At 42.5% G+C, this 15,143-nt stretch overlaps 1 protein-coding gene across 1 annotated transcript in view; it reads right to left on the bottom strand.

The window, feature by feature from the left end:
* Nucleotides 1-310: 310 nt before the first annotated feature.
* The window catches only part of LOC105003643 (aldehyde oxidase 4-like), a 71,508-nt gene continuing 56,675 nt past the window's right edge, over nucleotides 311-15,143 (bottom strand). Inside the window, exons 29-35 of the mRNA XM_010860942.1 lie at nucleotides 12,323-12,397; nucleotides 11,093-11,145; nucleotides 10,510-10,624; nucleotides 10,283-10,348; nucleotides 4,010-4,195; nucleotides 1,626-1,793; nucleotides 311-443 (exon numbers count right to left, since the gene is read on the bottom strand). Coding sequence (XP_010859244.1) covers nucleotides 390-443; nucleotides 1,626-1,793; nucleotides 4,010-4,195; nucleotides 10,283-10,348; nucleotides 10,510-10,624; nucleotides 11,093-11,145; nucleotides 12,323-12,397 — 717 coding nt within the window. The 3' untranslated portion in view covers nucleotides 311-389. The remainder of the gene's footprint in view (nucleotides 444-1,625; nucleotides 1,794-4,009; nucleotides 4,196-10,282; nucleotides 10,349-10,509; nucleotides 10,625-11,092; nucleotides 11,146-12,322; nucleotides 12,398-15,143) is intronic.

The raw sequence follows: 15,143 nt of genomic DNA, 5'->3' as shown, positions 1-15,143 counted from the left end.
GCACACCATTGGCTTCGGGGAATCCCAAGAGTTTTGGGGGTGAATGATTTTGGGGGTGAGCAAACTTGTGTAGAACAAAGTACGAGAAGTCTCTATTGAGTTGTTGGGTAATGAAAACTCCACCACTGTTGAAAATTCTCATGCTGTCGATATTCATGATAATACAAATGAAAAGAAGAATTTTTGACTCTAAACTTCCTTATACATTTTTGTGAAAATGTGAATCCTAAAACATAATCATACAGTGGTCTAAACCACAGAGAATAATGAAAAGATGCTAAAATTACCCTCGAAAATTTGGGGGCCAACCTACATTTTGCTTGGGTTTGAAAAATTTAAGGTCAAACATGTATTCTTGCAATTTTTGAGGAAAAGATGTTTTCTGAGGATTAAGACACATGGATGGACCAAGGTGTAAATGTTGATGGATCATCTCTGGGAATCTAAAGAAGATCAAAAGAAAAAATTATTAATAAAATGTTGTTATATGAAATAAGTTGTAATTCAGAAGACAAATTTTTTTTAAAAAAGAAAAGTCAATATCCATTTTATTCTTATCAAAATTAGATAATTTTCATATTTCTTTCAATCCTTGAGTTTTAAATTTCCTTATTCTCATATACTTCTTATGTTTGGGATAAGATGCATCTTATTTAGAAGCCCTGTAATTTCAAAGGCATAAAGTGCAATCTAATTCTTAAAAAGGTTTTAATTGGAGGATAATTGCTTTACAATGTTGTGTTGGTTTTTGCTATATAGCAACATGAATCAGCTGTAAGTATGCATGTATCTCCTCCATCTTGAGGAGATGAATTTTTTTTACACCAGAGACTCATTTAGGGCTGCAGTAAGCAGTTCAGTATAGAAACAGTCTCTGATGATAGTTGTAGATGTATTTTTAGCAGCTGGAAAATGGACCTATTATCTATTAGTGTGTGATTACAGGGCATATCAAAGTGTGCCCAGTGACTTGATGTGCATGCATGCTAAGTCACTTCAGTCGTGTCTGACTCTCTGCGACCCTATGGACTGTAACTTGCTAGTCTCTGTCCATGGGATTCTCCAGGCAAGAATACTGGCGTGTTGCCATGCCCTCCTCCAGGGGATCTTCCCAACCCAGGGACTGAAGCCGTGCCTCTTGAGTCTCTTGCACTGGCAGGCAGGCTCTTCACCACTAGTGCCACCTGGGAAGCCCCGTGACTTGATAGTTTCATTTAAATTATTTTTATTAGTTTGCTTAGCAGATATTTTCAGAATAATTGACCAGATCTGATGTCTATTTAATCTAATTTAGTTATTAAGGTAATGAAAATAGCACGTCAATTTCATCTTACAAAATGTTTAAAGTAACCTAGCATGTCCATTTGATATGAGCACCGGGTCAGTTGTGTGCTTTTATTTGGGATCTGAAACTTTAAACCATCATTTGAAGAGGGTCGCTCACTTTGCCGCTGTATTTGCAGTTTGAAGCATATAAGAAGTAGTAAGTGAAGCCAGAATGAGAATTTTCAATGGAAAAGATGAACTTGCCCTGTAATTTTTACATGGTTGTCAGATCCATACCAAGAACCTGAAAGTTCACATAAGGGGTGATTCTAACAGGGAGCTCTCCTCACCAGCCTTACCATGTCAGTGAACTGATCCACACAAGTCATTCTAATCAACTCAGGGGTTGCTGGGCTACTCAGGGTGAAAGTCTTGGTCAGCCCCCTCTCTCTGCGGGCAGCAGCCACGGCATCATATATGGCGAACAACACGGAGGATCCCAGGAACATTCCAGCCTCACCTAACCCCTGAGAAGGAGGGTAAAAGGCTATCAGAATTGCATGGTTCTTTTAGGACTAATTTATGTACACACACACACACATACACACTCACTCCTCCTGACTTTACAGCCCTCTGAATGTATTGCATCAGAATTACCAGAATCAAATTCCCACCCTACCCCCCTGCTTCCCACCCTCCCCACTCCCGCCATCACTCCCCCGCCTGCTGATTTGTGTGTGTGGGGTCCTCCTCAGAGTGGCTCCTGAAAATGTCCCAGGGGCATCAGGACAGTGGACAGCTAAAATCTGTCTCTCCCTGCCCCCCCACCGCACCTCCCCCCACCCAGGTAAAGTTCTGGAGACAGAAGCCCTCAGGGCCCTCTAGGATACTCCAACTGCAGCTCCAGAGTATTTTCACTGAACTCAAGACCACAACAAAACAACAATAATATTTGTAGTTGAGCTTGAAAGACAGTGAGATGGTTGCCCCTGGAGGGTGGACTGTGGAAGTCTTTGTATGTGTTAACTTCCTTGACTGTGTGTTGGGTGCTTTTGAATGAACGATGTGGTGGCATTACATGCTGAATAATTCAGCAATGCTTCTTTTTACTAATTTTTCCTCTTTCTTTCTTCAGCGTGTTCTGGTCCTTGCTCTGTGTCCAGGGCCTTAGTGGAGAGATAGGTCCAAGGGCCCAAGCAGATAAAGGCTATCCCAGTCTGTGGTGTTCTCTCTGAAGCAAATGTAGGGGAGAGAGGGAGAGGAGGAGCTGGCAGAAGGAGGGTTTTCCTCTGAGGAGAGGGGAGGCAGGGAGAGCAGGCAGTAGACCGGACAGAGAGGTGGCTAGGTCCTGAGGGCCTGGGCTGTGCCCTGTGCCAGGATGGTCTTTGGCAATGTCCCTGGTCAATGTCTGGCGAAGTGGAGGTAGAGATCATTTGGACAGGAAGTCTCACCTTCCTCCCAACCTGACCTACTCCTAATAAAGAAAGCGAATTCTCTGAAAGCCTGAGGTTAAAGTTGCCATCTGTCTGGCCAGATGTGGTCAGAGAACAGAACTTCCATTGGAGAAGTTGTGTGTTTTCCACACGTGTTTGAGGACCTTGCCCTAAGTCTTTATGAGCCAGTGAGAGCTCGTTGGCTCTATGGAGCCTGGGGTCAACACCTCCTGTATTTGTGGCATTAACACCTCAGAGTAAACTGTCAGTGAGAAGCATGTGTGAAAGTTTATCCTGACTTGGGGAGAGTGTGGGGAGAGGCAGTGTAGATAAGAAAGACTTGAGTCTGGAGGGCATGGGAAGGTTGCAGAAAAGAAGGTCCAGGGCCAGTGAAATATGTCTACTTCAGTTTAATCTCATGGTGGCACTTAGCCTAATGACCCAAGATGTCTGCTTACTCCTTGGCCCTTCTTGTCTGATTCAAACTCATTTCATAATCTCTCCTGAGAGCAACTGAACAACAGCCCGAGAGTGAAGACTCTACTTGGGCTTCTGAAGTCAGTGAATGTTTGCTTTTTTTCCCTTCTTTTGGGATTTGCAATTGCAAGGGTTAAGTGAATTCACGGGACTGCTTATATTTCTTTTTCTAAAAAAATTATTTTTATTTATTTGGCTGGGCTGGACCTTAGTCATGGTCCACTGGATCTTTAGTTGTAGCATGTGAATCCTCCCAGTTGCTGCATCGGGGATCTGGTTCCCTGACCAGGGGTCAAACCCTGGCCCCCTGCATTGGGAGCACAGAGTCTTAGCCACTGGCCCACCAGGGAAGTCCCTATTTTACTATTTATTGACAGAGTAGGTTGTTATGGGATGAATTGTACCTCCTCAAATTCAGATGCTGAAGTCTTAACCCTGACTACCTCAGACTGTGACCATATTTGGAGATAAGGTCTTTAGAGAGATAATTAAGTTTAAGATAATTAAATCTAAGATAATTATGTTTAAGATAATTAAGGAATGAGGTTTTTGGGGTAGACCCCAATCCAGTATGACTGGTGTCCTTTTAAGAAAAAAAATGTTATGACACAGAGACACATTTAGTATATGATAAACCCATGATCATATAAAGGCACGGGGAGAAGGTGTATATCTGCCAGCCAAATAGAGGCTTCAAAACAAATTACATCTTCATCTTGGACCCCAACGTCCAGAACCGTGAGAAAATGTATCTCCATTGTTTAAGCAACCCAGTCTGTAGTGTTTTGTTAAGGCAGCCCTAACAAACTCACATAGAGGTCTTGGGTTCTTACCTTGGACGAGTAGATGGCGATGGGATTTTGCGAACACACCAAAGTGACATTGAACTCTTCAGGTATTTCAGTGACGGTGGGGATTTTGTAGTCATCTGGACCTCGAGAGTAAAGCACGCCTTCTGGAGAGTATTTCAGCTCTTCTATGGTATAGAATCCCATGCCTTGGACAAATGCTCCTTCAATCTACCAGCAAAAATTCCAGTTCGTAAGTATGTGATATTGGTTGAATAAGTGTTTCAATGTGACTGAAAATGGAGCTCTGCACTATAGTAAGCCACTCTTGAAGGCACTGTGGTGGCTTTATGAATGGTCCCCAGGATCTGGAGCCTGCCATCCAGAGGTAGCCTGGTCTCATTCCCAGCTCTTCTCACTAGAGACCCCACCCTCCAGGGACCTGACACTTCTCAAATTCTGGATAACGTGCCAAATCCACCAGATTCATTCAGATCTCCAAGTCTTGATGGTTTTTGTGTGTATGTATATTTTTTTGGCCACGCTCATGAGGCTTTGGGATCTTAGTTTCCCAACCAGGAATTGAACCCAGGTCAGGAGAGTGAAGGCACCAAGTCCTAACCACTGGACCACCAGAAATTCCCAGGACCTCCAAGTCTTTGTAAAGCAGTTTACTCTCTTCATTGTTCACCACTCAGCTTGTCCACCTGGCAAATGCCTATTCATCCTCCAAGTCCAGTCAAAGAACAACTGCCTCTTTGGAGACTTTTGGGTCCTCCAACCATCCAAGTCCATCCTGGGTGGACTTAGGAACTGCCTCATCCAGGTTCACAGCATCTTGAACAAGTTACCCTATCAAGGTGGGATCAGAGGGCATTTTCCCTGTATACTCTCTGTTCTGTTTTTGCTCTTGCTTCACTCTCACTAGCTTGTAAGTACACTGGGGCCTGACCTTCCTGTATTCTGTTCTTATTCATGGGGCCTGGTACATGGATTTTCAGTAAAATGTCTGTTGAATTACTTGTAAAAGAAGCTACTCTCTTAACTTGTCCCACCTTCTCCCCCTCTCAGGTCCACAAGTCTGTTCTCTGTGTCTGCCTCTCTATTCCTGCCCTGCAAAGAGGTTTATCAGTACCATTTTTCTAGATTCCATATATATGGGTGAACATATGATATTTGTTTTTCTCTTTCAGACTTACTTCACTCTGTATAACAGACTACTCTAGGTTCAATGAATTGAGAGAGTAGCATTGAAACAGACATTACTGTATGTAAAGTAGGTATCTAAAGGGAAGTTGTTGTATAACACAGAACACCCAACCTGGTATTCTGTGACAACCTGGAGGGGTGGGATGGGGTGGGGGTGGAAGAGAGGCTCAAGAGGGAGGGGGATGTATGTATACTTATGGCTGATCCACCTTGTTGTACAGCGGAAATCAACACAACATTGTACAGCAATTGTCCTCCAATTAAAAAAAAGCAGTTAAAAGCAATTAAAAAAAATAAAGAAGCTAACATTAAAGGAACATGAACTAGAATAAATGGAACCATGACATTGTATTTATTATAATTTCTGCACTTCATTATTTCCTTTTATAAATTACTATGGAGAGTAGATCAGTGTTAAACAAGGTGGGCTGGAAGAAATATTTTTATTAAATTAAATATTTTAAAATTAAAGCCATGCTGTGTCCTGTTTACAAATGACTGTGTTCTTAGGAAAAGGAAGGTCTCGTTTAAAAGGAGTATTTTCCTGGAGGTTAAAAATTGAAGTAGAGTTTGCATTTTTTTGAAATGTAAAATTACAGAATAAGATAAACAAATTTAAACACTAAATTTGAATATTTCCAAATGCTTGTCCCTAAGGAAAAGATCAAATTCCAAGAGTTGCAGTTTAACCCACTTGTGGTTTTCTTTCCTTTTCCAATGGAAAAAATGCAAGATTTTCCTGATCATGACCTCTCCCTTTTTGCCTCTGCTTAAGCAATGAAGAGGCAGGAATGAGCTGGGAGGAAGGGAAGAAAAGGGAATGGGAGGTGGGGCTTGTGGTTCCTAAGCCTTACCCGCTTGCAGTGAATTTCAGGTTAAAAGTGCTTTTGTACTATGAAGTAAACTATAAGCAAGGTGAAAAGACAACCTTCAGGATGGGAGAAAATAATAGCAAATGAAGCAACTGACAAAGAATTAATCTCAAAGATGTACAAACAGCTCATGCAGCTTAATTCCAAATGGGCCAAAGAACTAAACATACATTTCTCCAAAGAAGACATACAGATGGCTAACAAATACATGAAAAAATGTGCAACATCACTCATTATCAGAGAAATGCAAATCAAAACCACAATGAGATACCATCTCACGCCGGTCAGAATGGCTGCTATACAAAAGTCTATAAACAATAAATGCTGGAGAGGGTGTGGAGAAAAGAGAACCCTCTTACACTGTTGGTGGGAATGCAAATTAGTACAGCCACTATGGAGAACAGTGTGGAGATTCCTTAAAAAACTGGAAATAGAACTGCCATATAACCCAGCAATCCCACTGCTGGGCATACACACCAAGGAAACCAGAATTGAAAGAGACACGTGTACCCCAATGTTCATTGCAGCACTGTTTATAATAGCCAGGACATGGAAGCAATCTAGATGTCCATCAGCAGACGAGTGGATAAGAAAGCTGTGGTACATATACACAATGGAGTATTACTCAGCCATTAAAAAGAATACATTTGAATCAGTTCTAATGAGGTGGGTGAAACTGGAGCCTATTATACAGAGTGAAGTAAGTCAGAAAGAGAAACACCAATGCAGTATATTAACATATATACATGGAATTTAGAAAGGTGGTAATGACAACCGTATATGTGAGACAGCAAAAAAGATACAAAGAACAGACTTTCGGACTCTGTGGAAGAAGGCGAGGGTGGGATGATTTAAGAGAATAGCACTGAAATATGTATATTACCATATGTGAAATAGATGACCAGTCCAGGTTTGATGCATGAAACGGCACTCAAAGCCGATGCACTGGGACAACCCAGAGGGATGGGATGGGGAGGGGAGTGGGAGGGGGTTTGGGATGGGGGACACATGTACAGAAGTGGCTGATTCATGTCAATGTATGGCAAAAACCACCACAATATTGTAAAGTAATTAGCCTCCAATTATAATAAATAATTAAAAAAAAAAAGTGGGGAATCCAGTCCCAGCCTAGCAAAGTTATGATGGAGCTAGTCTGGGCCTGGGTGGGCCAGGGATCCTCATTTCCAATAAACTCTACAGATCTTCTGTTGCAGACTCTGAGGATCACATTTTGAGAAATACTGAGTGGCCCATCTGTTCCTTATAAAGTACATCAATCTATACAAACCAGGACTATATAAACCTAGGACTTAGGACAGCGGGAAGCTGTTTGCATACTAAAGCACCACAGGTCTGTCGGGTGTGAAGCCAAGCTGCTCAGCGGGTGTAGACTGTTCCTCAGGTGTGGAATGGCACTAGCTGACTCCCTGTCACGGGGCTGATCGGTAGGTTTCAGGTGGGCTGATGCTGCTGGTTTGTGGGAACCCACTGTGAGTTAGAGGCTAGAAAAAAAGCAAAGTATGCCAACAGCTGGAAAGGTTTTAACTCTAAATTTAAAAAGCCTTTGGTCATGTTCATTTTATTTGTGAGATAAAAATCAGAAATTCAGCAAGAGGGGAAAAACTTTAAGCATTTCTTTTTCCCTTCTATTTTGCTACATTGTGGTCTACTTAAAACCAATATTAATATGAATACTGTTGTAACTTTCTATTAGGTATTTATATAATGTTCCCTAATTATGAACATATTAATGTCCACTGAGGACTCAGATCATGAACTCCTTATTGCAAAATTCAGACTTAAATTGAAGAAAGTAGCAAAGACCACTAGACCATTCAGGTGTAACCTAAATCAAATCCCTTATGATTATACAGTGGAAGGGACAAATAGATTCAAGGGATTAGATCCGATAGAATGCCTGAAGAACTACAGACGGAGGTTCATAACATTGTACAGGAGACGGTGATCAAAACTATCCCCAAGAAAAAGAAATGCAAAGGCAAAGTGGTTGTCTGAGGAGGCCTTACATATAGCTGAGAAAAAGAGAAGCTAAAGGCAAAGGAGAAAAGGAAAGATATATCCATCTGAATGCAGACTTCCAAAGAATAGCAAGGAGAGATAAGAAAGTCTTCTTAAGTGATCAATGCAAAGAAATAGAGGAAAATAACAGAATGGGAAAGACTAGAGATCTCTTCAGGGAGAAGGAAATGGCAACCCACTCCAGTATTCTTGCCTGGAGAATTCCGTGGACAGAGGAGCCTGGTGGGCTGCCGTCTATGGGGTCGCACAGAGTCAGACACGGCTGAAGCGACTTAGCAGCAGCAGAGATCTCTTCAAGAAAATTAGAGTTACCAAGGGAACATTTCATGCAAAGACGGGCACAATTAAGGACAGAAACAGTATGGACCTAACAGAAGCAGAAGATATTAAGAAGAGGTGGCAAGAATATACAGAAGAACTATACAAAAAAGATCTTAATGACCCAGATAACCATGATGGTGTGATCACTCACCTAGAATCAGACATCCTGGAATGCAAAGTCAAGTGGGCCTTAAGAAGCATTGCTATGAACAAAGCTAGTAGAGGTAATGGAACTCCTACTAAGCTGTTTCAAATCCTAAAAGATGATGCTGTGAAAGTGCTGCACTCAATATGCCAGCAAATCTGGAAAACTCAGCAGTGGCCACAGGACTGGAAAAGGTCAGTATTCATCCCAATTCCAAAGAAAGGCAATGTCAAAGAATGTTTAAACTACCACACAATTGCACTCATCTCACATGCTAGCAAAGTAATGCTCAAAATTCTCCAAGCTAGGCTGCAACAGTACATGAACCAAAAACTTCTAGATGTTCAAGCTGGATTTGGAAAAGGCAGAGAAACCAGAGATCAAATTGCCAACTTATTTTGGATCATCAAAAAAGCAAGAGAATTCCAGAAAAACATTTACTTCTTGAAACTGTGTGGATCACAACAAACTGGAAAATTCTTCAAAAGATGTGAATACCACACCACCTCACCTGCCTTGGAAATATGTATGCAGATCAAGAAGCAACAGTTAAAATTGGACATGGAACAATGGACTGGTTCCAAATTGGGAAAGAAGTATGTTAAGACTGTATACTGTACCTTTCTTATTTGACTTATATGCAGACTACATCATGAGAAATGCCAGGCTGGATGAAGCACAAGCTGGAATCAAGATTGCTGGGAGAAATATCAATAACCTCAGATATGCAGATGACACCACCTTTAGGACAGAAAGTGAAGAGGAACTAAAGAGCCTCTTGATGAAAGTGAAAGAGGAAAGGGAAAAAGCTGGCTTAAAACTCAACATTCAAAAAGCAAAGATCATGGCATCTGGTCCCATCACTTCATGGAAACAATGGAAACAGTGACAGACTCTTGAAGTTGGTGACTGCAGCCATGAAAGTAAAAGACACTTTCTCCTTGGAAGAAAAGCTATGACCAACCTAGACAGCATATTCAAAAGCAGAGATACTACTTTGCTGACAAAGGTCCATATAATCAAAGCTACGGTTTTTCTAGTAGTCATGTATGGATGTGAGAGTTGGACCATAAAGAAAGCTGAGTGCTGAAGAATTGATCCTTTTGAACTGTGATGATGGATAAGACTCTTGAGAGTCCCTTGGACTGCAAGGAGATCAAGCCAGTCTATCCTAAAGGAAATCAGTCCTGAATATTCATCAGAAAGACTGATGCTGAAGCTGAAACTCCAATACACTGGCCACCTGATGCGAAGAACTGACTCATTTGAAAAGACCCTGATGCTGGGAAAGATTGAAGACAGGAGGAGAAGGGGATGACAGAGGATGAGATGGTTGGATGGCATCACCAACTTGATGGACATTAGTTTGATGGACATGAGTTTGAGCAAGCTCTGGGAGTTGGTGATGGACAGGGAAGCCTGGTGTGCTGCAGTCCATAGGGTCACAAAGAGTCGGACACAACTGAGCAACTGAACTGAATGGAACTGAGGCTAAATCAGAAAGCTAAATTAGAAATCATACATATTCCTGCCATAAAGGCAACCACTGAAGAAAAGACAACTTTTTCTTGAATATTCTTCCAATATCTTATCTATTTGTGTGTGCAGTGTATACTGTATATTGTAGAATTCTTGTATCAGGCATAAACAACATTTAGAGGACTCTGGGAAAGAATTTTCTAAAGGGAACTGACCAAAAGCCCCTGTGGCGGCAGTTCGGGTATCACGCACCTGTCCAATGTCCACAGCTGGGTTTATGCTGAAAGCAGCATCCATGAAGATGTCAGTCCTAAGGAGCTGAAAACACATGAGAGAAAATGCACAATGGGAAACACTGTTTACTTAAAATAGATCTGGACTCCAATTATGTATCTGTCCCTGGTGCTTCCACTGGGAGAACCTTTACAGCACAGAAAACAATGTTTGTGAAGATGGTGAACACAAACGCCGCTCTTTACCTTATGAGCCCCTGTGAGACAGTCGACTTCAACCTCGGAACAGGATGCTCCATAAACAAAATATGGGAAAGCGTTACCTTCCCCCTTCTTCCAGTCCATATTTGTCTGGTAGCCTCTGAGAAGAGAAGTCAGGAGTGAAAAGAAAAGGCATTTTCCCCACTAGTGGACTGAACGCCCACTGAGCTCTGGGTCCTGGAGATGAAGAGAGCACCCACCCTGTGGCTGATGCTTCTCTTCCCATTTCCTGAGAGTGGGGTGGCAGTGATCAGAGTTGCAAGAGAACCACCGCAGACGTGGGGAGAAGGTCCACTGGTGTCCCACCCCTGCCCTCCACTGCACAGTTGCTGGGATGGTCAGAGTGGCACGTAGGGAGCTATGGCGTCCCTTCTGGTTGGTTAATAGCATGGCGGACCCTGGGAGTCCTTGGTCCTCCCCCACCTCCCTTCGCACCCCATGACCCAGGGCTGAGGGTTGACAAGGGGCCCAGAAGAGCTCCAGGGCTCTCAGGGCACTTGGTCAGATAGCTGAGTGCACACCATCCTTGCCTAAGTGTAATCTAAGCCAAAACAAGAATGTCCTTTACTTGAAATATCCAGTAGTGGAGAGACTGATGGATTCTTTGTAGGCTTCTGAAATCTGGAAGAGATGATTGGTTACAAAGAAATAAAAGTTTGGGGAAAGCAAGAGAAAGGCCTTCCATGAGGGGCTTGCTTCCTCTAGTTTGCACTGAGCTCTGTATCTAGGTTCCCCTGGAGTGAGATTCACGGCCATACAAGCCACAGGTCAGGCTTTCCAAGGGAGGCGCTTAAAGGCAGCTGCTGGCTGTACTCCAGGACTCTCTATTTTTTGAGATTGTAGTATGAAGTTTATTATTTTTTCACCCTTTTTGGCTTTTTAAATCAGAAAACGGGCTAGGCCGCATTCATGCACTTATGTACATTAGGTATGCACACAGGTATGTATACCTATTTTTATACACACATATATGTATATGTGTATATGCATGTATGTATTCTTACCCTGACTTTTTCCCAAATAATTTGAATGGCTGTCTCAGTGTATTATGTCAGCTTCCTGCTGGAATAAACTGGGTGGGGCTGGGAATAATACTACTAATGGCTATAATAATAAAAAATAATAATTAATCATTATATTAGTTAAATATAGCTTATTATATTTAATATAATTATATTAATTAAATAATTATTATAAAGTTATTAAAATAGAGTAATCTTTTGATATTAGGACTGCTATTATCTCTGTTGCTCTGGTGAGAAAACCAAGGCCTTGAGGCACCATGGGACAGGCCCAGGGGGCCTGGGCAGTGACAGGGCAGGGCAGCAATACTGGGTGTGTTTCCGTTCAGACCCTCTGCTGTCATCAGGGCTTCCTTGGTGGCTCAGATGGTAAAGAATCTGACTGCAAGGCAGGAAACCTGGGTTCCATCTCTGGGTAGGGAAGATCCCTTGGAGAAGGAAATAGCAACTCACTCCAGTATTCTGGCCTGGAGAATTCCATGGACAGAGGAACCTGGTGGGCTACAGTCCATGGGGTTACAAAGAGTTAGACACAACTGAGTGACTAACACTTATTACTTATGCTGTCATCATGCTCTGTGTGAGACTGGGCTCTGAAATAAAGTCACATTGCAGGGAACACAGACATCTCTCTTACTCTTTTGGAAAAGCAGAAGTAATGTTAAGAAATGTTTTGTCCTTGAAAGGGCACCACAAATTGGTCCATGCACGCAGGATTTGACCCACCTGGGTGTATCTGCCCTTTTCCGGGCAAGGGTGATAAAGAAAACACTTACCCACGCCTCCCACGTTCCCCTGGGGTTTTTCCTGATGACTGGCTCAAGACGGGCCTTAAGAATTTGGCAGGCATTCTAAAAAGAAATATTTGAAATATCAGAAATGAAGGCCTCAGGGAACAGCAAAATACTTAAATCAATTCAAATGTAGATGATCAGTTTTGTGAACCTGCTTCCTAGTCCTCTGGGCAGGGCTTCTTAAATGTGAGTCACGGATGGAACCCCTCTGAGGGAGACAGACATCCTGTGGCTCCTGAGGTGTTGACTGAAAATTATTTTTATTATCATCTTGTTTAAATATGTGTTAACATAAAGTTAGATAAAGTCTGTTTATAGTTATAGCTCTTTGATAACTCTAAAGCAAAAATAAAATGACAAAGCATGCAAACCAATCTATAGACCAATAAAATTCTGAATAACATTAATTTAGTGGGTTGCTGATGTTGTTTTTCTGAAGCTAAACTGCTGCTTGGAATGAAGAATGGTCTGGAGTGCTGAGGCATACATACTTCGGAGTTGATGTGCCTAGCGTGTGCCAATTGATGGATCAATTTTCTCTCTTATTTAAATTGCTATGGATTTTTATTTTGCACTTCGTACTTTGCCATCATTTGCTATTCACTGGTCAAGGAAACATCATTCATGTATCAAGTCCATCTCTGCTATTGTTACCTTGACACAAAGTATACTTCTTGGTCCCAAATGTGGACAAAGAGATCTCTTGGCAATACTCCACTTATAAAGTGGTCATTCTGATGATGCAAAACATGCCTGCTTTAATTTTTCAAAGATTTTCATTGAAATGAAGATAAAAATTATTGAGATGAAATCTCAGACCCTTAAGATTACCCCTACTGATCCCCAGGTGTTGGTGGGCCTCAGCTTGGCTTCCACTCAATTCAAATACAAATCTATTTACTTGTCTGCCCTTAGTTACTCCTCTCAGACTCAGAGCACCACCCCCCCCGCCACACCCTCTCTTGGTTTCTATTTCTTCTATTCTGTCTTCTTGTCTTTGGGAAATGGCCTCTCGCTTCTCATGTATCAGGGAGATACCTGTTTTCATAAATCCGCCTTTGCTGGCTCATTCAATTTTTCAATACTGACCTCATTACCAACAGGTACCTTCTACAAGGGTGCCACATTCAAGACAAACTTGAGTCAGAGTTCCCACCTGTCTGAAGCTCAGCTGTTCTTCCCCTTACTGGCACCCTGACCACATGCTCCTGTGCAAAGCTTTACACTCAACAGTGCGAGGGGCTCCTGAGGTAAGTTTTCCCTTAAGAAAGTGAGATGTTGTAGAGAATTTTGCCATCTTGTATAACCTCCTGAATGCCTTTTCTTCCTACATAGAATTCTCTCACTTTACGTTCTCCGATAAGGTCACCTCCTCCTATTGAAGCTCCAAATGTCAGATACTAATGTTTATGGCTTCCTTTGCATTATAGAAAAATTTGAAATACACCAAAGTAAGGAGGGTAGTACAATATTCTCCACTTACAACCTTATCCAGCTTTAACAGTGAGCAGGTACAGCCCGCCTCCGCCCTCAGTTCTCTGTCTCACCTCTCCTGCCTGCCTCCTACTCTGCTTCCTCCTGGCTGTTCAGGTACCAGGCTCAGGGTCAGCACCTGCCTGACTTCCCTGCCGCCTAAGATGGCACTCTCAACACTTCCACTTGCTCTTTTCATAATTTCCTGATTCATGACACCTGACATTGCCTTTCTTTTTTTCTTTCTTTCTTATTATTTAATAATTTGTTGTTTACTGACAGGATGTTAAAAGGCTTTGCTAACTCATTTTAGGCTAAGGACCCACAAGAATGAGACTGGTAGCTGACAAACAGCCCCTCATTCCAAATCGAGGTGCTCTGCCTCCTATGCAGGTCATGCAGAGAAAGGGTGGCTGCACACACACTCCCTCACCCGCCTCAGTGGGATCAGAGGGCTGAAGCCAGGAGACTAGAAACTTGTAATGAGGGAGAGGGTGTCACAAGGAGAAGGATGTTGGTGCCCTGGGGTCTCCGTCTCTTCAGGGAGGAGGGGCAGGCAGAGCTTTCCCCATGCTGAGCCCAGGGAGAGGTGCTTCAGAGTTACTCCAAGACCTTGATATGCATTCCCCAGAGCTCGGGTCCCTGAAGACCGGAGTCTGCTTCTGAATCAAGTCTGCAGGTAAGAGGCTGCCGGTGGCAGGCTGGGGCCCTGGAGGGCCAGCTCTGGGAGGCACCATCCCCCCATTCACCACCAGTCCCCAGAGGTACACATGTTCTGGGTGGTGTCTGTGCTGTGGATGCCGCCCTGGGTGATATTTTTTTTCTCTGTATTTAACCATTCCATTTTAAGACAAAATTCAGAAGACAAAATCAAAATGAAAGCAGTCTTCTCTGCTTGCTGCTTTCTATGCTTTGTGGTATTTAATACTTCGTCAATCTCTACTTCTGTAGGCCTAAATGTACTAATGTGTATTGATTTACCTCATCCTCTTACTGATGCTTTTAATTTGAAATTATTCAGGACTTCTCTGCAAGGCATTTTTTTCTTTTTTATAGCTATTTCCTATACTTTACTCCCATATAAATGACTTGAGATTTAAAAAAGAATTCTGGGGTTCTGAAATTAACAACTTCACTTTCCTCAGCCAACGGACAGCCTATGTACACAGGGCTAGAGCCACTGTCTCCTTTGCAGCCAATGAAGCCCCAGCTTCTGCTCCACGTGGTTCTTTTGAAAATCTGGCATGATGGTTGGCTGACAAAGAGTCTAGAGCCTTGGGAAGCTGTGAACCTCAAAAGCTCTTCGTAATTAACCCACCATGGAAACCCA

This window comes from Bison bison, unplaced genomic scaffold (genome assembly GCF_000754665.1).
Source record: "Bison bison bison isolate TAMUID 2011002044 unplaced genomic scaffold, Bison_UMD1.0 scf7180017864471, whole genome shotgun sequence".
In the NCBI taxonomy this organism is placed as follows: domain Eukaryota; kingdom Metazoa; phylum Chordata; class Mammalia; order Artiodactyla; family Bovidae; genus Bison; species Bison bison.
Note: the sequence above shows the minus strand (reverse complement) of the source record. Positions and strands in the feature narration are given on the sequence as shown.